At 41.0% G+C, this 22,151-nt stretch overlaps 1 protein-coding gene across 3 annotated transcripts in view; it reads right to left on the bottom strand.

The window, feature by feature from the left end:
- Nucleotides 1–22,151, bottom strand: part of PCDH15 (protocadherin related 15) — a 359,782-nt gene that overhangs the window by 134,809 nt on the left and 202,822 nt on the right. For all 3 annotated transcript variants that reach the window (XM_086616980.1, XM_086616981.1, XM_086616982.1), the window contains 2 exons: nucleotides 18,887–18,980; nucleotides 2,277–2,405 (listed from right to left, as the gene is read on the bottom strand). In XM_086616980.1, coding sequence (XP_086473106.1) covers nucleotides 2,277–2,405; nucleotides 18,887–18,980 — 223 coding nt within the window. The remainder of the gene's footprint in view (nucleotides 1–2,276; nucleotides 2,406–18,886; nucleotides 18,981–22,151) is intronic.

Below are 22,151 nucleotides of genomic sequence, written 5' to 3'. Positions count from 1 at the left end.
TTGAAATGAATACAGTAAAAGACATTCTGAAAAGCAGGCTTGCCAGTCAGCGGCTTCATTCTTGGTAGTGAAAACTCATGATGCAATAAGGGCTACTACCTTCTTTTACCAGGCTATTTTCACCTAAAACAGGCCTTTGTATTTTAAGCACGTTACAGCTTCTCTACAAAATGTGTTCCCACAGAAATCTCCCCCATACCTCCTGTGGTTCTAACATACTGTGAAGCACAACAACACAACAAAAGCTATTTCAGTTTTTAAAGAATATCCTCAAACAACACGGCTACACCTAAATGTTCATCATCCTTATTTCAATGATCTCACTGAAGCCAGAAAAAAAAATTCCAAATGCCCAGATCATTCTTTTCCGTATTACCTATTTGTGTGTGTGAATCTGAAACAGTTGGAACTACATCCAGTATTTGTGCTACAAAGAGAAAGCATTTTCCATCCAGAGACTGTGAATTAGGACTTGTGATAAATACGACAACAAATGACATAACCAGTTCCTGTCATTCCACAACTAGGAATGAGCTATCACAAGGCTTCGTTACATATTTGCATTTCAACACAACTTAGAAATTGTACTAATTTAGAAGACTGAGAGGTTCTGTTGCAATAACTTGTTTTATTTTACAGTTCCATCTAAGCTAAAAATAGACCCGATCTAGTGTTTGAGAAGATTATTGCACCTTGAGGGCACCCAGCAAAGCACAAAATGGATTTTAAAGATATTTGGTACTGGTTTGAAATATCACGTCTGTACGTTTTAGGATGCAAAATGAAAAATGAGCACATAAGATGAACACAATGACAAAAACCAAAGCAGTAACTCATCGATCTATGGAAGCTGATTTCATCGCAGGGATCTTAATTTCTATATGCACAAGGGTTCCAACCAGCCTTTGACATGGCTGATATTTCAGTCCAGCACAACAACATTAAGCTTAAGGAAAACTGCAATCTTCTTCAATGCTGACAGTAGTTATTTCCCTTGAAAATTACACCTAAGCTTGGACAGCTTCAGAGCAGTACCCCTCTTTGATGATACCAGGTTATACAGCAAGCAGAGCATAGACATATGTAGAACCACTTCAGTATAAGTGCAAATGAGATAGTACTGAAGAAGCCTTCAAAACCTGAAGTATAACTTAGTGAATAAGTAACAAAATTGGAAGGAGACACAAGTCTATCCCAAAGAAGCAATTTTTCAATTTATAAATACCAGAAAACAACTGAAGTTCACTCAAAAAGAACACAAAAATAACAGGAAAGACGATAGACAAAAAACACTTCTATTATTTAGTAAGATATCCAACCATCTGCAAAGAAACATGGTTTTTATAGTTATATGCTACCCAATATGGTTCCCATGCTACCCAAAAAGTCCTATTCTTTCTGAAGATATATACTGCTAGACTCCATTTTCTATTGATATGGTTGCTACTGGAAAGGAAAGCAGATTTTCCACCTAAATTCCTAAAAAAGTGTGCTTCCAAATTAATCTTTCACCTACAGCTCTTATTGCATCCAACTGTTGTGCTAACCCATCACTGAAGGAAACACAAAACATTATATTCAAGTACTAGTTCAAAAAAACCCAACTCATACTTTTTTCTTTCACCTGATGTTAGGAAAAAAGCTGACTTTGGAAAAAAAAAAAGTGATGTATGGTTTCAAGTGACCGAATCCGCATTCAGCAGTCCTGAAAACCCATATACGTTATAAAAATGTACAAAGCTTCAAATCACTCAAATTAACAATATCCCAAGCACAATCTGTTTTTATGACAGGTAATCCATTATTCCAGTCAACAGTTTAAACTGTTTTTCCCATTAATAGCCTTAAAATTTTCTATATGCATGACAATTTTCTATACATACATGTCACTTGCTCAGTATGTTAGAAAAATATCTTAAGAGAAATCAGTAAGAGTGTAAAAACGTAGCAATAATGTTGTAACACAGTAAATTTGCTATAAGCAAGCTTTTACAGTGGTGTGTGCCTTCAAAACCAGTTTTCAATGTGCTATTTTTAAATGAAAAAGCCTTTTCAACGATGAATCACAGAAAAGAAGAAAATCCTTCCTGTATTTTAAAGACCAAAAGATGAATTTGTTAACATAAATGCATCTGACAACAGGCAGTTTGTATTTAAACCCAAGACATTTTGATGTCAGTTTGTCTGAGGTACAATTATTTTGTGCTCTTTCCTAATAGGCTGGACAGTTGGGGTAATCCAATAAACAACTCAACTCCGCACAGCTAACAACTTACCCTCACTTGACCAACGAAAGCATTGGCTTCTTCCTCCTGTACAGACAGGTTTTTGGGCAGAAACATATCAAAAACTGGTCCGTTGTCATTCACGTCCGTCACCACTATGTTGACAGTAGCTGTGGAGGTCTACAGAGAAAGATAACATCAGGAACAAATTACCTTTATTTTGCAGTTTCACAGATGACAACTGATCAGCAACCTTACTGCCATGCACAGACCCACCCAGCACAGAACCACAGGTAAACAGATCATGGATTTTTTTCCTGCATGTTTTGGTGATAGAGGAAACATTACTCATTTGAAAAGTTTATTTTTACCTTTCTTTTCTTTAAAGACAGCCCAGAAAGCCAACCGTGTCCTGGGCTGCATCCAAAGCAGTGTGGGCAGCAGGGCGAGGGAGGGGATTCTGCCCCTCTGCTCTGCTCTCCTGAGATCCCACCTGGAATACTGTGTTCAGCTCTGGGGTCCTCAACACAAGAAGGACATGGAGCTGCTGGAGCAGGTTCAGAGGGGGTCACGAAGATGATCCAAGGGCTGGAGCACCTCTGCTATGGAGACAGGCTGAGAGAGTTGGGGCTGTTCAGCCTGGAGAAGAGAAGGCTCCAGGTTGATCTTATCGCAGCCTTCCAGTACCTAAAGGGGACCTACAGGAAAGCTGGAGAGGGGCTTTTGACAAGGGTGTGTAGTGACAGGACAAGGAGCAATGGCTTTACACTGAAAGAGGGGAGATTTAGATTAGATATAAGGAAGAAATTTTTCACTCAGAGGGTGGTGAGGCACTGGAACAGGTTGCCCAGAGAAGTTGTAAATGCCTCGTCCCTGGCAGTGTTCAAGGCCAGGTTGGATGAGGCTTTGGGCAACCTGGTGTAGTGGAGGGTGTCCCTGCCCATGGCAGAGGGGTTGGAACTGGATGATCTTTGAGGTCCCTTCCAACCCAACCCATTCTATGATTCTAAGACAAAACAGGCTCGAGACTGAATAACGCCTTAGAGATGCACAAAGGACGCCAGATATCTTTTTTCTTATACGGTATTTTAAGGATTTAAGGATCTTCCATTCTGAGTGGGGAAAAAAGCGAGAAATACCAAAATTTACCACAAGTATAAATTTGGGAAGACATTACTGATTTTACTCATCAAAACACGCTACTGTGATGATGAGCTTAGACGATTAGTCAGCCCCTTAGCTGGCACAATCACGTTACCGCAGCTCCATGGTGAGCTCAGCTGGCCTCAGCTCAGAGATCTCCGCATCATCCTTCACCCACACCACGCTGCTGTGCTATTAAGCATCAGCACATCAACTGTAACATAGAGAGGTGCCTAGTGGGAACAGCATAATTAACTATATTTAACACCCTGAACATTTCAACAAAACGTGTCTGTGCTCCCTACTGACATTTTCTATCCAAATCAAAGCAACTGGAATGTCAAATACTTTGTCTGTAGATCTTCACAGCTTGAGTCAGATCCCTTTTCACCGGTCCTACGTACTGAGGGTTTCAGATGCAAAGCGCCATATTATTGTATTTAATACATTACTGTAATTAATACATTATTGTATTCCAAATCAATTCAACAGATGCTAACACCTTTGCTATCAGAGATGTTTTTCTTCCGTAAATTCAAACCCAGCACAGCAGCAAGTCCCATCGTGACCCGTAGCTTACAGTTTAAGATTTTAACAGAAACAGACGCATCAGCTAACTCTAAAGACTTCACACAGTTAGTTATTTCGGAATATGCTTAACTTCTCTGTTTCCCGAGTTTAACAGTTTGGCACTGAGGTGAAATACCTCCGTTTAAGCCTCACGAATATAACCGCTGCGGCAAGAGCAACGACAACGTGCCTTTGTTTTGTATCCTATAAATGTAACTCCAGAAGAGCTGAGGCTAATAATGTGAGTTTCTGTGGCTGTGACACAGGTCACAAAGAGAAGGAATGAACGGTACTCTTCACCCACCAGGGACATGAGAAGCTCTACTGGGCAAAAACCACGGTAAGAAAGATTGAGATGACCCACCAGGAAAGCCTTCCACTGCAAGAACGGAGAAGCACAGAAACACGTGTGAAGTTTAACGCTGATGCCTTTGTGCCGCAGACTGCTAACGCTGGTTGCCCAGACTGTTTTGTACTGTTCCCCCAGTGACAGTCATATTTGTAACGATGTCTACGATACAGCGACTGCTGCCGTGAAATGCAGCGCGGAATCAAACACAGTACATGAAATCAAATTTCCTGCGCTGCATCCAGATGCATTCTGACACTCAACTACTTTGCATCAAGCTACACTGGGGGAAACCCATATGACATTACAGTTGCAGCAACTTTACTGTGCAGACGTAGCCCCCGAAAGTCCTTTGCTTCAGGCACAAGAGCAACCAACCTGTTAGAAAGCAGCACCTCACAGGTTTCACAAAGAAACCTGCGACCAGCCTCCCTTAGAAAAGCCACACCAAAAAAGTCCGACTGTAAGCCTGCAGCTTTGAAACGTCTTCTGGTGCGCTGCTTCCCGTGTCACGAACCTCACACAGATCCACACCTTCACAGGTCCCTGCAGCAACTGCCCACCACAAACGCCGAACATCATCTAATTTTTATTAAGAGGGAAGCGCCTTGTATCTGCCACGTGAGAAAAGTGTTTGCAAAGGACAACTAATGTACTCGAAACCTACTCACTACCTTAAGAGTGTTTGCTCATGCTTCCATTGCTGCATCGCCAGCTCAGCCTGACAGCTTCCTCTCTGCAGGAGAGATCCTGTGACAGGTCAATCTCCTTCACCTTCCAACTCCAGAGACTCAGCCACTGCCCAGTCACCGCTACTGGAGTCAGCCATCTCTTTCCACGGCTATAAATGTGGCTGGTGCACTCACAGTGTCCCACGTGTTCACCGAGGTGCTGCCTGGGCTAGCAGGCTTCCTGAGCAGCCCCCCACACCAGCAAGGCAAAGGGCAGATCCCAAACATGCACAAATGGCATAAATATCAATCCCATCCATGCATGATACAGCTCTTTCAGAGGGGGAGTTTCTCTACCGCGTCAAACGCAGAAAACAGGTCTGTGCCACGCTAAACACCATACAATAACTACTTAATACTTAAAAGGTAACAAATACAGAGTATTTCGAAACAAACAAAAAGATGTTTTCGGGCTGGCTTCTTATATTTGCTTATGCTCAGTTATTTGCTAATTGTTTCTGAAACTTATTTATATCAGGCAAATGTATTTTACAATTTACGCATCGTTGTCAACACAAAACACACTCCAGAACGTTTGCTCTGATGATGTGCAATGCACACAGAATGTAAATCAATTCCCCAAAGCCCACTTGATTCCACAGAATATAGGGTAATAAAAACGTCGAGATGTAAAAAACCGCGAGAAATACGGCATAAAAACCATTGGCTTAAGACAGTGAGTACACATCTCGTTTTGAAAATATTTGTTTTCCATTTAAGAGAATCTTAATGGGATGTGTCTTACAATCTGTGACATGTTTACTTCTGATGCCACTGAATCCTTCTACAGCAGCTCTCGGAGCAGACGCTAAAACGCGCCTTGGCACCCGACAACTTGTGGATCGAGTGCCGAAAGTAAAATCACTTTTGGGAACTACTTCCCAGTCTAACTTTAGAACGTAACTGCACGGCAATGGGGAGGGGCTCACGTACTGATTTTAGATAAGCCTAGCGACACGTTATGAAGAACTCTGAAGAGCACTTCTCCTAAATGGCAGTGTTTCTCCAAACCCAAGCACCTCTGCTCTGGAAGCATGCTCTTAAAGACATGACCCTGCAGCAATACTTAGATGTTTTGAACAAAAAAAGGAACTTTTCTTCCCTTCGAGCCTTCTTGAAACCCATTCATTGGAAAAACAGAGCTTACTGAAACGAGTCTAGGAGGAGTCATTTGAAAAGTAGCAAAGGAGACTCGGCTTTCACCGAAGAGGAGACAGCAGAGGCAGCAGGGAAGGCTGAGCTCTGCTTAACACAACCTGGCTTTTAAGATGAATTTTAAGATCGTTTTTAACATCACCATCGATGATGTAGAGAAGGTAACAAAGCACACTCTCCTCAAGTTCACAGGCGACACCAAACTGGGGGTAACAAGCTGGAGGGCAGGGCTGCCATTCAGAAGGACCTGGGCCAGCTGAGAAATGAGCCAACAGGAACCTTATGAAATTCAGAAAGAATAAATGCCCACTTGTGTCCCTGGGGCCCGGGCAGAGCCTGCTTACCTGGGAGCAGCTCTGCAGAAAGGCCTGTGCGTGTTGGCAAACAGCAAGCAGAGCAGGAGCAGCTGCGTGCCCTGGCAGCAACATGGGCCAGCAGCTCAGGGGATGTATGGACAGGGGACCAGCCTGGAGAGCCAAGGAAGGGATTATCCCCTCTGCTCGGCCCTCAGAAGACCACACCTACATACTCAGTGTCAGGAGAGAAAATGGTGTGAACCAAAACAGGAGAGGTTCAGCCTGGCCATCAGCAGTGTTCCCTTGCTTCTCCCCAGGAGGACAAAGCTGAGAGCCTTTCAGCATGAAGAAGCAAAAGTGTTTGCTATGCGCTGTGCTCCAGCTTGTCTTCACACTCTAGACAGGTACTGTGAACTTGCTCCCAGCACTCCCTGGATAACAACATAAAGAATCAAGTTTTTGATGCTTTTTTTGTCATTAGATAGGGGTTACCTGAAAAAAAGTAATAAATCAACTACCAGCCTGACTTGTGTGAATGAAGAGCAAAAGCTTTCTTGAGTTATTCTAGAGGTTATTCTGTAACGTAGGATAGGACTTGTGACTGGTGCGGAGGGATTCCAGGCCAGACTAAACCCCCAGACTAACAAGAATTGGAAAAATTGAAGAGGTTTTGCTTAGCTTAGTTTTGCAAGAAATAAAAGAAAGTTTGCAGGGATTTTATAAGAAAGGAGAGAGGGAGGTAGGAGAAGCGACATTTGGAATTGCTTCCCAAATCGCCTGTTGTCTAAGAATTTTAGTAATTTTTAAATTGATGGCAATGCTTTTACTAATCTTAAGCATCCTACCTTACCTGTGAGCCACACAACCACACAGGATAGCGCTCCCCTTGTTATCGAGTCTCAAGTCATACTTTAACATCCACTTATGAATTAAAAAAAGCATTATTTTTTGCACAGGAACAATATTTTATTGAGATGCCAAACAGGAAAATTATTTTGCAAAATTAAGTTTTCTCTTCTTTCTAATCTTCCAAGGCTACTGAAATAAGATCCTGTAATAAGACCAACGTTTCAAATATATCCTCATTTTTATATTAGTCTCGATTTAGCAAATTATCGAAAGTTGATGAATACAGTGGCAAGACCAACAAGAGGAGCATTCAAAACAAGCTCTGGGTTATCAGCACTGCCTCTGTGTGCCCTCTTTCTTTAAATCAGTAAAAAACAACTCTGAAACTGAGAAAGCACATAGGAATCGTCAGAAATCTTGCTATTTCATCTGAATACAGGAAGCATGTTATCCCACTGATGGAGCAATGCGAACCTTTTACATAGAGTGGTAGCCAGTTGGCTACCTTTATTTCTTTGAGAAGCAAGGAGCAGCCATTCTGCCATTAGCATCAGAAACTGCTATAATCAAAGATTATTAAATAAAATCAGCATTTTTATATCCCCATTAGATGGCTCCAAAGATTTGCTTAAGCTCTCTGCAAGCCACAGCTTCAGACTGATGTGCTTTTCTGAAATAGCCTGTGTTAGACAACCAGAATAAATTACAGTGCCTTATTAGAACTGCAGCACAGAGCAGCATTGCTAACATCATGATCATCCGTCCTGTGCATCATGTAAAAAAGTCACCAGCAACAGTAAAATCACATTGACTAAACGATCTCTGCTTAGAAGTTACGTTCAAGGCTCGCCACAACCTCTTTTCAGTCTGTCACTGGAACACAAAATAAGCAAGCGAGCAGGCTGTGGGTCATCCCCTTTCTCACAGCAGCCAAGTAACCACTTGGCACACTAGGCAACGGGCGAGAAGGACCCCAGGCAGTGAATGTACGTTTTGGTGATAAAAAGTGCACTCCAGAGAGGATAAAAGTAAACAGACCAAGAAAGGGTCAAAACGTTTTGTATGAAGCTCCCTTTCTTGTACCATAATAGAAGTATATCAATTCTTATTATCACTTTCAACTGCAGGTAGCAGTGGCTGCCGGAGATCGCTCCCACTGCCACATAAACTGCACTTCTACGTTACCAGCTTAAGTTCTTCCACCAAGGAAAACCTGCAGCACACAGACAGAGAGGTGGTGGCGCTTAACTTTGTCACAACTCATCACACTAACATTTTTAAGTCAGAAATGAAGAGTATGAGGAGCTCTAAAAGTCATTCTTGCCTATGACAACCAAAGCAGCAAAAGTTGTATTTAATGGCAAGTTGCGACTGGGTGCCCGCTTACTTCTGCAAAGTTTGCTTTCTGGTCTTGTTAGTCAAGGGGGAAAAGAGGCAACTGTATTGCAAAGCTTGGGGAAATTATTAGAGAAAAGATGATATTTGAAGAAAATCAGTCGAAGCCAGAATGTTTTAATCTGCCCCCTTGATCGCATACATGCTATTTTGTTCACTACCAAAGTATAGAAGTATATATATGAAAGCTAATAGTTTCACAAACTTCTTGAGGAATTTCATATATATGAAAGCAAACAGTTTCACAAACTTCTTGAGGAATTATGAAACGCTGTGGTGTTTTGCAGAGGATCCTAAAAGAGACAGTAAAACAGCACACTCATGAAAGAGAGCTGCTGTTTTGCTAGCATATGTTTAATTACCACTAAAAGTCTTTAAACAAACTCGAGTGGTTCCCCAAAGTAATGAGAGAGAGACCTAATTCACAACTGGTTTTGTACATCAACTGAACGGATACTCCTCATGCAAATTCCAAGATAATACAGTACGGATAAAAAACCTGCCCCGGCTGTTTCAAAATCAGGCATTTCTACAAAAGATTTGTCAAATAGGGTTTGGAAAGGAGCGTTGAAGCTATCACTGGAGATTCACGCAGGGAAAAAAGTAGTACAGCCCCATATCAGGCATTTCTTATTTATTACTGAGGCAAACCGTGTTTACTTCTCTTTTCTAATAAACATAAGGCAAACAAAAGATCAGCAGCTGCAATTTATAGCTTTCTTAGGGCCTCTAAAATAGTTCTTACATGTATAATTCTTCCCTGAGCAATAAATGTAACATTTACGTCGCCTCCACAAATATCTTTTGTCCTAAGTATGCCAGGCCCTGATAAATGTTACGGACGATAAATCTGAAGGAAATTTCACTTATGACTTATTTTATTTGTGCCCTGCCATTTAAACTGAAGTTGAGAATTGATGAGAGCATTCTATGCCTTGGAGAGGAAACATTCTTAGCTCTGATGTCAAGTAAGTGTATCAATTCAGACAAACTCTAAGACAAACACTATCATCCCTAGATATAACTAGTTTGCAAATAATAAGATCTGAGGCAAAGCCTTATTTGATCAAAAACCAAACTGTAAATAATGCTTCTGAACTACATATCAGGACTTATCTATAGTCAGTTCAAGAAAACTACACTTGAAATTACGATATCCAAAACAAGAGCTATTTTTTACCAAACAGAGGAAACAGCTGCTCAGATCTTAAAATATTGGGAGCGTAAAGGACCAGAATAAAATATACACAAATTATGTAACAGGTAAACTGCTATCTCGTCCAAGTTCAGTGTTCCAGGAGAGAGACAGCCTGAAGAGTGACACTGCTAATGGGAATCTAATAATGATTGGAAACGGAGGATGTCAACAAAGTGCCAAAGTCAGAAAAAGCGATGGGTAAATATGCACAACTGGTTATGGCCTTGGTCACTAAGCTTTTTGAATGCGCAGAAGCTGCAACATCACAACAAACAACGTCCACCAGCCCCTGGGCAAGGGGGAGCATGTTATTCCAGTCTGTTCCTATCAGCAAGGCTGCAAGCCTCAGCTATTTTCAGACCTTGTTTTCTTCCAGTGTAAGGCATGAGAACTTGAAAAGCGGTATCTAACGACCCTCTACACCCCTCCAAGTTATGAAGAAGAAATGGCCAGCTGGACTGCAAAGAAATTTAGGAGAGAGAAGAGACTGAGGCTGAAGGGAAAGACAAGGCTGGAGCTTGTCAATAGCTACACGAATGAAAGATCAGAAGCCGCCTGGGGAGGAGACAAAGAAAAGTTGCCAAACACACAAAAATACATCTCCAAAGGAAACCCCTGAAAACTAAAACCTCACACATCCAAAAAGAAAACGTAAGAGACGAGAACGTCAGCAGGAAAGGAAGAGAAAAACAAGTACATGTCTTTGACAAATGCATGGGACTGACGGGATGGGTCTCCACTGTTACACCAGTCACCAGCCACGTAACGGCCAGGGCTCCAGCCCGTTTGAGGAAAAGTATTGATCTGCTGTCCGAGCAGCTGAAAAGCATCTTAGTATCACAGGAATGAAACATTACTGCTTCTACGAGATGAACAGCAGCAGCTGGTGGTTTCTAGCCCAAGCTATATATTATAGTTCAGCTTTATATAGTTATATATAATCTAAATGTGGAGCGTGCTGGGTGCTGCACATCGTGTAACATGGATGGGGGCTAACCTGCCTGGTGGGCTGCCTTTGCCACACAGCCTGGCACAGACACAGCTGGGGAAACACAGGTCTGCACCTGAACTGAAAGTTCGGGATACAGTGTCTTAATCACAAATGGGTAAAGCTGTGGCATCCCCACCCATGCCTTTATGTCATAAATCAAACCCCAAAACTTAGAAACAGATGAGGAACGTGGGCTGCCCTGGCCTTCAGCTGCACTTCTCCTACCTTTCTTGCAAGAGTCAGCTATTTACTTAGAACTGGAGACTTCACTGCTGTTACAAAAAAAACAGAGGTGTGTCTGAAAGGCATGCTCAGCTACAGGAGGGTCAGGGCAAGAAGCTTTAAAGGTGTGTCTGCTCCTGAGCTCTCTAAGTGCACATACAGTGCCGGCTGAAAAAACAGTCTGCCCAGTTTATGTTTTCCAGTCTAACTAGAACTCATGACCACGGCATTTACTGTCATGACTGTGGTATTATATATACACTCAGTAAAAGTAACATATACTCAGTGCTACACTATACATTACTGTTATTGTGAACTCTGCTGCAAGATCTGTTTTAACATAGTTCTACATCTTATTAAGTTTGGGATACAAAATGCTTCAATAATCTTTGGTGCAGAACTGTTTCTCACCTTAAAATAATTAAAGTCATCATTCAAAATGGAATTACAACCTCCTCAAAATCTCTGAAAACTGCAATCAACCTGTTTCTTTATGAACATTACTTCAAATCACCCCCCTTCCCCTGTTAGCATTTGAAACCAAAGCCTTTATGGGGAATATTATCCATGCAATGCGAGCAGGTGAGCTGCACAAACACTAGAAGTTTGGGAGTCTCCCAAAGCTCACCCTAATAAAAGAGCTGATGCACGGAATAAAGCCTTCTCTCACAGAAGAGGAAATCTGGCTGGACAGATTCTCCTTGTGAAAACTGGAATTTATAGATCAGCTGAAATTTTTAAGGCTTTCTCATACAAAGCACATAACTCGTCAGGAAAATAGTAATAGGCAGTGTTTGTCTTTAGTTACAGTTTCTGTCACTGAAAAGAAAATATTTTGAGGAGGAGTTCTTTAGAGGAGGAAGTATAAGGTCATATATCTGTTTATATTGTCCCTTTTCATACATTTAAGAATTATTCCTTCCCACTGCACCAACAGATCAAAAGAAATGGGCTACATTAAGGTAGCATTACGGTTCCACAGTATGAACAGACACCATTGATTTTTTTTTTTTTTTGGCAATCTTGTTTAACTGATTACAAAAAGGTCAGTTAAGTAGAAGCCTTTTTCAATAGAAGCATACAAAATCTCTGTTCAGCGAGTATTTACACAAAGAGGGGTGCGTGCTTTGTTCTTGATAGATAATGGAACTGATGTGGAGCAGATACAGGTAACAGCTACAGGAGTAACAGAAAATTTACTCTAATTAATTAATTGCCTGTATGCTATCCAAGTAGTAAATCTTTGTCTAAATTACCTTGATCTAGTGCTACCTGTTTGCTCTAAGGAATATAATTAATTGAAGAGTCGTGGGAGACAGATGCTCTAAATTATTAATGATCTTCTAAGATGACTGAAATACCTAAGTCTAACTTACATGATGAAACACAGGGCGCTGAAATAAAGCTACTTATGGTTCATTCAGTGGATGAACACCCTCCTGAAGCGTTAGTCTGCTCTGACTGAGAATGAAACAGTGAGGAGGAAGATGGCACGGTATGTGTCTGCACAACGCACACCAGTGTGTCTCAAGGCCCCTGGGACAGAGAGACTATGAGGTTGCCCTGCTCACACAGCTTTTTCTAGGATCAAGAATACAACAGTATTATTCTACTGTCATTTACAGCCTGTGGCAATTATTTAGCTAGATCGTGAGGTGAGCAAACACTACTTTTCAACTTCTGTTGGTCCTTCTGAGGGCATTGCTGTGGCAGAGAGACGACCATGACCACCTATGAACACCATACTTCTGCGTATTGTAGCCAGGAAAACGGTTTTCAAAGAGTCTAAATTCAAAGTCTCACTGATGCAAGCTCCAGTACTGAGTACAGCGCAAACCCATGAATGTTTTAGCCACACTTAAAGGTTAAATATGCCAGTGTCTCACTTTATGCATCAGGCATCAGAGTGGAATTTGGAATCTAGTGCTGGGTACCCAGAACCACACATATAAAGCACTAAAAAAGACTTAGAATATCTTAAATACTGACAATTCAATCCCGGCATTTGGCAGTCAGCTGCCCTGGGCCAGCTCAGACCATGGAGAAAAGAGTTCTCTCTCAGATGCCTTTCTAAAAATCACCTGATGGTGCCTCTGTCTCCTCAGGAAACACGGCCTCAAACCAGTTCTGAGGTCTGCCATGGTAAAATTACTCAAATTTTTTCATGAAGTGTTCATTGCAGAAGAAACGGGCACAATCTGAGATTAATGGGCAAGATCTTGGATTCATGGCTTTCAGAGAAACCCTCCCAGAGCTAGGTCACCTCTGATCTTCCTATCCATCAAATCTCAGATTGAACAGCAGAACTTTAAAAGAGCGGGTGGACAACAGCTGCTTCTGGACTTCCAAAGTAGTTTAGTGGTTAAAAGACACTGGGAAAACAGGTTAAGTAAACATTGAGTCTTCTAAGACTCATCAAGAGAACCCGAACCCCTGTCAGTGTTTTCTGGGTACCACAAAGTGAGTGTGACAAGGGACATCAATGCCGTCCGTTGCCCTCCTTCAGCCGTATTAAAAAGGAAGGCTGTAGCTGCCTGGGGGGTTGAGAACAGCCCCTGGATGACAATTTTGGAGAATACCCAATTGCTAAGTCCCAAACGGCCTTGTAAACTAGTCACTGAGCTGCTCTGTTCGGGCAGAAACACATTTCTCAAGTGCTGGGTGGATATTTTCAGGACGACAGATTTGTATTCGGAGGTTTGAATTCTGCTTAAATCACAGAATACACAGCAAGGCGATAGAATGGAGCTTCCTGTTTTATCTGTATAAACGAACTGACACACACACACACTTGTGCAAGCCAAAAATAAACAGCACGGAAGGCTTCCAGCAGAAGTCATGCATATTTATTTCTAACTTCTCCCTCTGAAATGCAAAGACATGAATTCTTGCCCTGAAATCCCATCCAAACATAACACAATTTGTGAAAACAATTTGAGCTTGATACAGGTGTTTTGTTTTTTGTGTGTGCATTATTCTTCTGTCCATCTACAGCTAAGTCTCATTACTAGGGAAATAAAAACATTTTCCTGACTACTCAACTAATACATACTTAATTGTTTGTTGTTTTCTGTCGTTTGCAGTGAGGGTTGGTAGGTCATGTTATTGCAAGGTCAGAGAAAACCCACAAGCCTGTTAATGCTCCAGGTTACAAATCAGAACAACACTAACTTGGGAAGCACAGTCGAGCATTTTAAACAATCAAGAGCATTACAAGGCATGCAGAAGTGATGAACTGGTGTCAGCCAGGCCACACCGCTAAATGGAAAGCTGCACTGCTCGGTGAAGGCGTAAGTAGGTCTGTATTAATTTTGATGGAATGAGCAGTCCCCAAAAGTCAAAAGGTGTCAACATGACTGTCACCACACAACATTAGGCAGTTAAATAAGCCTCAGGGCTTAGAATACAGAAACCTCAACTACTTAGCGCCATAGAAACATTGTTAAAAGTCTCGTAGACCCTTTATTAATGCCACAGAAAAAGCAGCAGGAGAAAAAATACCATTAAAGCACCAGAAATACAAGGTGTGTGGGACCACAGGCTTTTCAAATGCAAAAACGCGTTCAGCTGACTTCAGAGATGATGCTGGGGAACAGTTAGTTTTGCCTAGAGACCACCTGGGATAAAAATGAGGGCTGATACCATATTGTACACTGTGTACTAGTCCAATGCCCCGTGGGGTTTACAGCAGAGCGGAGCAGGATGGGCACACAGCTGTGGGGGGCAGAGTTTCAATCCCTAGAAGATCAGGAACCCAGTAACCTGTGGCTTTAGGAAGGTAACGGTTTGTACCACAACGATTTTAAAGCACAACTTTTAAAGATACAACTTTTAAAGCAGCACAGGATAAATTTCTTTCTGAAAGCTTCAACACTTTCAAAGCACAGCAACGTTTCCCATCTGAAGTAGTCCATCTAAAATGCAGTATTTTATACATTTATTTAAAAATTAAATGAGCTGAAGTTATGCCCCTTCGAAACTGATGTTATAATGGCTAAAGTCTTTGCTCACAACTAAAATTTTAGTTGAAAAATACTATTGATATTGAAATGTCTTGAGTACTGTTCACAATTTTGGAAGCAAATTCGCCGGCTGAAATCGCAAAGACTAAACCTCCTCAGATAAGTAGGAAACATCAATAAAAATGTTTTATTTTTTCCACTATGTAAGGGTATCAACATGGCTTTTTATGCATCTTTATACCTGAAGGCTGTGAATTAAACAACCTGCTCCCCAGTTAAACTGCCAGTGCTACCATAGCTGACCATGCTTGAGGAACAGGCTCAAACTACATCATCTCTTGTGATCCCATGCAACTTGAATTATCCTGTGATCCTATGACTGTTGTTCATACAACTTAACTGCAAACATGTACAAATGCCCAATTTTTATGTTCTAACTGAAGATGCAAGTTCTAGTTAAAAAAAAAATTAGCAACACCTCCCCCCCCCAAAAAAAACAACACGCTAATAAAGTATTTTCCCTTTAAATTGCTTTTGAATTTCAAAGACAAGCAAATACAGAAAAGGTGGTCCAGAATACAAAAGCTTTTCTAAGTATATTTGACACTAATAGATAGTTTCAAACAGCCCACTGTTGGATGGCAGGAAATCAGTTTTTATAAGTAACCAGCTAAAATATGTTACCGTCATTTAAATTAAGTCGCACCTGCCTGTGGAATTAACTTTGTGATTTTCAGGAAACTGACACAAGTTCTTCAATCAGACAACGGTTTGCTGTAGGCACTAATAGAATCGTTCAAAAAAGCAAACCCTGATGACAAGCAGCAGGTGATTTCGTTCAGGGAGCAGTAGTTTTGTAATTGTAGGAATAATTTTTTTTTCCACAAGAGACATCATTCCTTTCTGATATAAAGTAGTTAAAATGAAAAGGTCCTCCATGAAATGTCACTAACTTGTTGAAACAAGCATTGATGTCCTTAGAACAGTTTGTCCCTGACCCAGGAGAAGCCTGTCAAATAAGAGAGTAAGTCCAAAAGAGCTGCAAATCAAAGAAATTGTGCAAAGACAGAAGGAAGCCCTGCAAATTAGTCAAAACCAGTGTTTCCTGGAACAGAAAAGGCATGGAGATTTAATGGGCTGAGGTGCCCCGTTTCATCTGTTTGTTTGTAAAATAAAAGCTGAGAGACTTACACAGTCTCATTGGTGACACTGGCAAGCCCAGCTGACCCCTAACCCTTTCGTTTCACGGGCTGCCACCAGAAGCTTAGGGTGCCACAGCAGCCGAGCCAGCTTGTCAAGCAAGCCATACTGGTGGACAGTTTGAAGAAGAAAGGTGCCCCACCACTGGCAGAGAGCATCGTAACAGAAGAAAACAGCTACAGCCAGGTAAGAAAGAGTGGTGAAGACCACCAAACCAAGCAGCAGAAAAGAGAACACACAAGCCAGAAAGCACGAGACTGCATTTCACTGAGAAAAATTAACACATACAGACACACCTGCAGACACAAAATTCCAGGGAAAAAACATACGGTATTGAGGGAGGAAGGCAGGTAATGAGATAGCAGGGGGGCAGGATTTATTTTTTTAAGAGTGTGTTGTTATAGAAACAACAACATAACAACATCATCCATCAAGAGCATTCAGTACCAAAGAGTCAAGCAACCTGCTGCTGTTTTGCTTATGTCTCTGCTGGTCAAGTGACTGCGGTACTTACTAAGAACTTCCATGGTTATTGAGAAATTATGAGTTTTGTGGCAGTGTTGGGAAACCACAAAAAACTTTCATTGATGTTACAACAGTTCTTTGGGCTCTAATTATTTGATTTCCTCGTGGGACAGTCTTGATATTTTCTCTAAAACAACAAAAAAACACCCTAAAAATATCCTTGAAATTTGCATACCATTACAATTACTTTTGAGAACTCTACTGTTCTCATGTGTGTTACCACACCTCTAGCCCTGTCTTTACTGGGATAGGCAATGCACGAAAAAAAAAGAGGACAGTCCATTCCCCCCACAACACGGCTGCTACTTGCTCCAGCCTGACTACTGAACTGCTCACGGACTTAAGTAGCAATGACTTCTGCTGCAACAAGTAGTACACTCTACGTCAGCGTAGCTCAGAGACAATACTAATGAAGCCCTCCACGGTTTTATCTTTACACAGTTGAGCTTCCAAAGCCGTCTCTCACCTTAGGAACAACTATTTTATGTTAAGCAGCATGCCATGATTAACTAGATTTCTCTTAAAAAAGCAACTATTATCTTCTGAGTGTTAAAAGGGATCAGGGTCCAGTTAAGTATCAGGACAAAGAGAATGAATCTCTAGATGAAAGTAAAAGGAAATATATTTTCAGTAGCCTTTCTATGCCCAAATAGTATTTCAGCAGCATAACGTAGCCTGAGACAGAATGCAAGTCTTTTATTTAAATCTTTATATTTCACAGCTAGAAGTTAGAGATTAGAACAGCTAAACTTGTAGCTACCAAGAACGGAGAGCAGCTCACAAGTAACAAATTTATAAATATTAAGATGAATTACTGAAGATAAGCCTAACCAAATTTTTAATGGAAAAGGTGTAAGCTCTGTTATAGTTACTCCATATTACCGTAGAATTGCATGAAGGCTCTAAAACTTTCTCAATACTTCAGGGGAAAAAAAAAAATCTGAGTAAATACGGAGCAGGAAGGCAAATCTTATAAGCTGGAGAAACTAAAATAGAGAAAAGAGCATGCCACAGAAATAATGCATAAGATTTTCTCCTGCTGCAGCGAAGACAGGGTGAGCAAGGGTCCAAACCACAAAGCTTTCATGATTGCTCTTTAGCAACCTGTCAAAGATGTCTCAGTTTCAATCTCAAAGCTGAACACTGCCTCCTAGAATAGCCCAGATAATGTGGATATATTATTTTACGTCTGCCCTTATATTCTGTAATGTTAAGGTTGGACACTTAGACACTTCTCCTCCATCTCTGCTATCAGTCCGTGGCACGAGTCCACCGCAGAACTGCTGCACTCCCATGCACCTCACACAATCCAAATGCAGTAAATTCCCCCTGCTGGAATTGCTGCAGACTTTGAGAAAACCTAATTCTGTTGCCTCTGCTTGATAAATAAATATGTATTCTTAAACAGCCCTCCATTTTTTGTTATGGAAATTGAAAATCATCATTTTGTTGTACTAAACACAAACGTGAGCAATATTTTGTTGGTTTGACTGTGGGGTTGCTGCATGCCTGATCAACGCAACATAGAAGATTTAGAAATATCTCTTGATAAAAAATGGTTTATTTTTTAAGAGCAGTGGCACAGGCACTTTTCCAGAATTTTCCTGAGAGCTTAAAAAAAACCCTGAAGCTGGACAGTGCTTTCATCTGTCAATTCTGAAAAAAAGTTCAATGCACTTGAGTAGATAAAGAACAAATCTATAATATTGCTGCCCATATAACTGATCTTTAGGAGAAGGTAAGAACAACACTGGTTATTTAATAGCACGGAGAAGAAATAGTAAAAAGATGCTCTTGTCTGATTAACACAAAACCTTGACTGCACTGGTTCCTGTTGAAGAATAACAAAAAGGCAGAAGGAGCAGCAAAGACACTTTGTTCAAAGATCGAAGGACGTTACCCCAGTGATACACCGGCTTTAGCTGCACAAACCTTTTTGAGATACAGGAAAATCGTTGCAGGTTACAGATATATTTGATCAAGACCCAAAGAAAAGACACTACAATTAGCCTACTCCAAGTGCCTACCTACGTATTGTAACAGCTCATTTCCTTAAACGCTCACAGCAAACTCACCCCGTCGGGTCTGCCATCCGAGGCTGTCACAATCAGAATGTAGCGGTCAGTGCTTTCTCTGTCCAAGGGCTTTCCTAAGGCTAGCAGTCCAGAGCTAGGGATAAAACAAACACACAAAACGTTACCACAACAGTTCTAAGATCTCTACAAGCCCTTCTGTTCCACTCCTTTGCATTACACAAACATTGCCCCTCGAGCAAGTTAATAGCTTTTAGGCTTTATTACAACCATGAGCGTGTTCTGTGTAGGTAAAGGCTAATAAAAACCATGAGCTGATTTCTAACCGTTTCTGCCTCCTTACAAGTATAATTTAGGATTACAACAACCACCTAGCGATCTACAGGATTATACAAAAGACAGGCCTACACCCAACACGGGATGCTCCTTGGTTAGAAAGCTGCATGCTGCAATTAACGAGAAGAGAGGATCACAAGCAGCCTATTGATCACAGAGCAGTCCTGATAGCCCTGATAGGATTGCAGGAATCTGTAAACTCTGGGAATACAACACGCACGGTCTTAAGTGCGAGGCTCCGTAGAGTTTTAGAGGGAAAAGCTACTAACTTGCATGCTGTGTAACTGCAGAAAAAGCGCTGCAATCAGCCAGTGCCCTTTCAGTGCAAGCACAGATATACCCTATTCCCTAACAATGAGATACGAGCACAGGCACAAACGTTGTGGAAAAATGAATCAGGACCTTGCGATTATTGAAGCCCACTTAAAGACGACAAATGAAGCGACATATATAAAAAAATAAACTAAATAAAATTTTACAAAAACGCTGTTTGAAAGCATTGCAAATTCCTATGACTGCTGACAAATAAAGCAACCTAGACTTTGTCTTTAGGACGATCCAATGTCCTCATGCAGAAGTCCACACTGGTCAAGTGTGTAACAAACGGAGATCTCTGTTAAATGCCACTCAATCTACGGGCTATTGAACAAACATGCACCAACACACACAGATCCAGTATCCTCTTGTCGCAAGGCTAAGCCCCTTCTCCCACGAAACTCCACCAAAAACATCACAGGCGACTTGTAACATTTTAAGAACAGTGGAATGACATATGATTTTGCAGGGCAAAACCCATGTGAACTGGGATCTTGGGACGCTGTGACTTTCCATGCGTCATTCCTTTTTTAATGAACATATTGGGCACAAGCATTGGTCAAGCACAGCTACCAGTTTCACTGGTTGAACCTACATTTTATGTTCATGACCTAGAAAACAACTCGCTACTTGTTCAGAAAAAGGTTTTATTAAAACAACAAAAAAGAGAAGCCAAAGACAAACCAAACCGAAAAGTCCCACCAAACCATGAGGTCTCATTAGCTGTACTGCTCCAGAACGCCCGGATGTACATCATTTGTACCTGATGATGTTTTTTTCCCTTGCCTATAAATTTCTGCAGAGTTTCTGCTGTAACTCCTCACTGTCAGAGAAGACCTCAGCAAGCTGGTTCCAGGCCGACATTTTTTCCCCACATTGTTTTTGGCAAAGACAAATATCAACACTTACTGGCAACGGGGCACACGAATATTGTGTAAATACACACGAATATAGCTCTGTAATCCAGTACATATGGAGCTGACACGTCTTGTCCCAAGCTACAGCAGGGCCTGAGGACCTGTCATGCTTCTCTGCATGGAGTTGCCTTGGCCTGCTCAGAGGTTGGTTTTAGCTTTAAACAGCGATTATCTCATGAGCGGGCACCCAAAACCAATGTTGTTTTAGCTTCTGCTTGCTCTTTCACAATTTTGTGACATGGTGCCTATTTTTACATGTATTTTTTGGTAACTAATAGGTGGCTATAGCATGGTTATCGTGCAGAGGCTGAACTACGTCCACAGTGGGACAGGCATGGCCTCTGGTACAGTGCAAGTTCAGGCACAGGATGACACCAGAGCCTCTTGGCCACAAACACCTCACCAGTGGCCTACTACTGATAAACACAACCTCAGGAGCTGCCCAAAACCTGTTTGAGGTCACAAAGAGAGCAACAAACAAATATCCACGTATGTAAAACACATCACAGGCAGTAAGTTCAGATGTAAGACAGTCGTGCATACACGTGGGGGGAAAAAGCACGGTACTGGGCACATTAACAAACATAAAAATGACTCAAAACGGATCCTAGAGCGAGGAGAACAAAGCCATCAGCATCACACTCCTCCTCCCAGGGCATGACTTCAGATAACGAAGACTCAGCAGAGACCTCAGCTCCAGAGGAAATTATTGCCCTGAGGGCCCCAAAAGCAAAGCGGAAAGGTAAAACGTAACACCAGAGCAAGAGACAGACTTCAGAAAGTTTGTCTATATATTTATATATGTTTTTCTACATCGTTATATAGAGAGTAATATAAATACATGTAGGGATATATAGCTATTAAAAATATATCTTTATATATGGATACATATATATATGGATATATATACACACTTTATATATGGATACATATGAGAGCATATATCCATATGGAGATATATACTCATATAAAAATATACATAGCTATATATCATTAAAATACATCTGTATATATAGATATATATGATTGCACATAAAGGTTAAAATTACATATATACATAAAATGAACTATATTATACATCTTTTCTATTTACCTAAATACACATCCTAAAAAATAAGCCTATTTGCAATTTTAGCTATTTGCATTAGTGTCATAATTGGACTACTAATAATCATTTGATTAGCCCGTTAAGACTTGGCTTAGACTAACAGTGACTTCTTAGCCATACGTGCATGGCCCACAAGACAGCAATGAGTGGAAGAGTGGTGGGATTTCCAGCAACCATCCTGTAATTTGTGTGCCACAAATCAGTAACACGGCGTATCTCATTTTTGCTTCCAGTCTCACGTTCTGTCTTCTGCTAAGGAATATTCAGCTGAGCTCAATTAATATCATTGTTATATTACTAAATACTTCTTATTCATATTACTTTTTACAAAGAGCAGACGTAGAAACAGTAGTGATGCCACTGAGGAAGGCATTAACTTCCTCTGAGGGCTGTAGGAAAGTCAAATTTATTATTAACTCATGCAAAACGCTAAATCATGTTCTGCATTTTAACAGTTCTCTTATATCGAGGTGTTCCTACAAATCAATTAGCTATCATAATAAATCAGATATATTTTTCAGCATTCGGTCAAGACACTGTAATAAAATACGAACAGAAGAATTTTTTAGGACAGGAAGAGTGAATAAAACATACACCGCTTCTGTGGTAAAGTATTAATTTGCAAAAAACC

Source organism: Tauraco erythrolophus, chromosome 9 (genome assembly GCF_009769465.1).
Source record: "Tauraco erythrolophus isolate bTauEry1 chromosome 9, bTauEry1.pri, whole genome shotgun sequence".
In the NCBI taxonomy this organism is placed as follows: domain Eukaryota; kingdom Metazoa; phylum Chordata; class Aves; order Musophagiformes; family Musophagidae; genus Tauraco; species Tauraco erythrolophus.
This window is presented reverse-complemented; position numbering and strand designations above follow the sequence as displayed.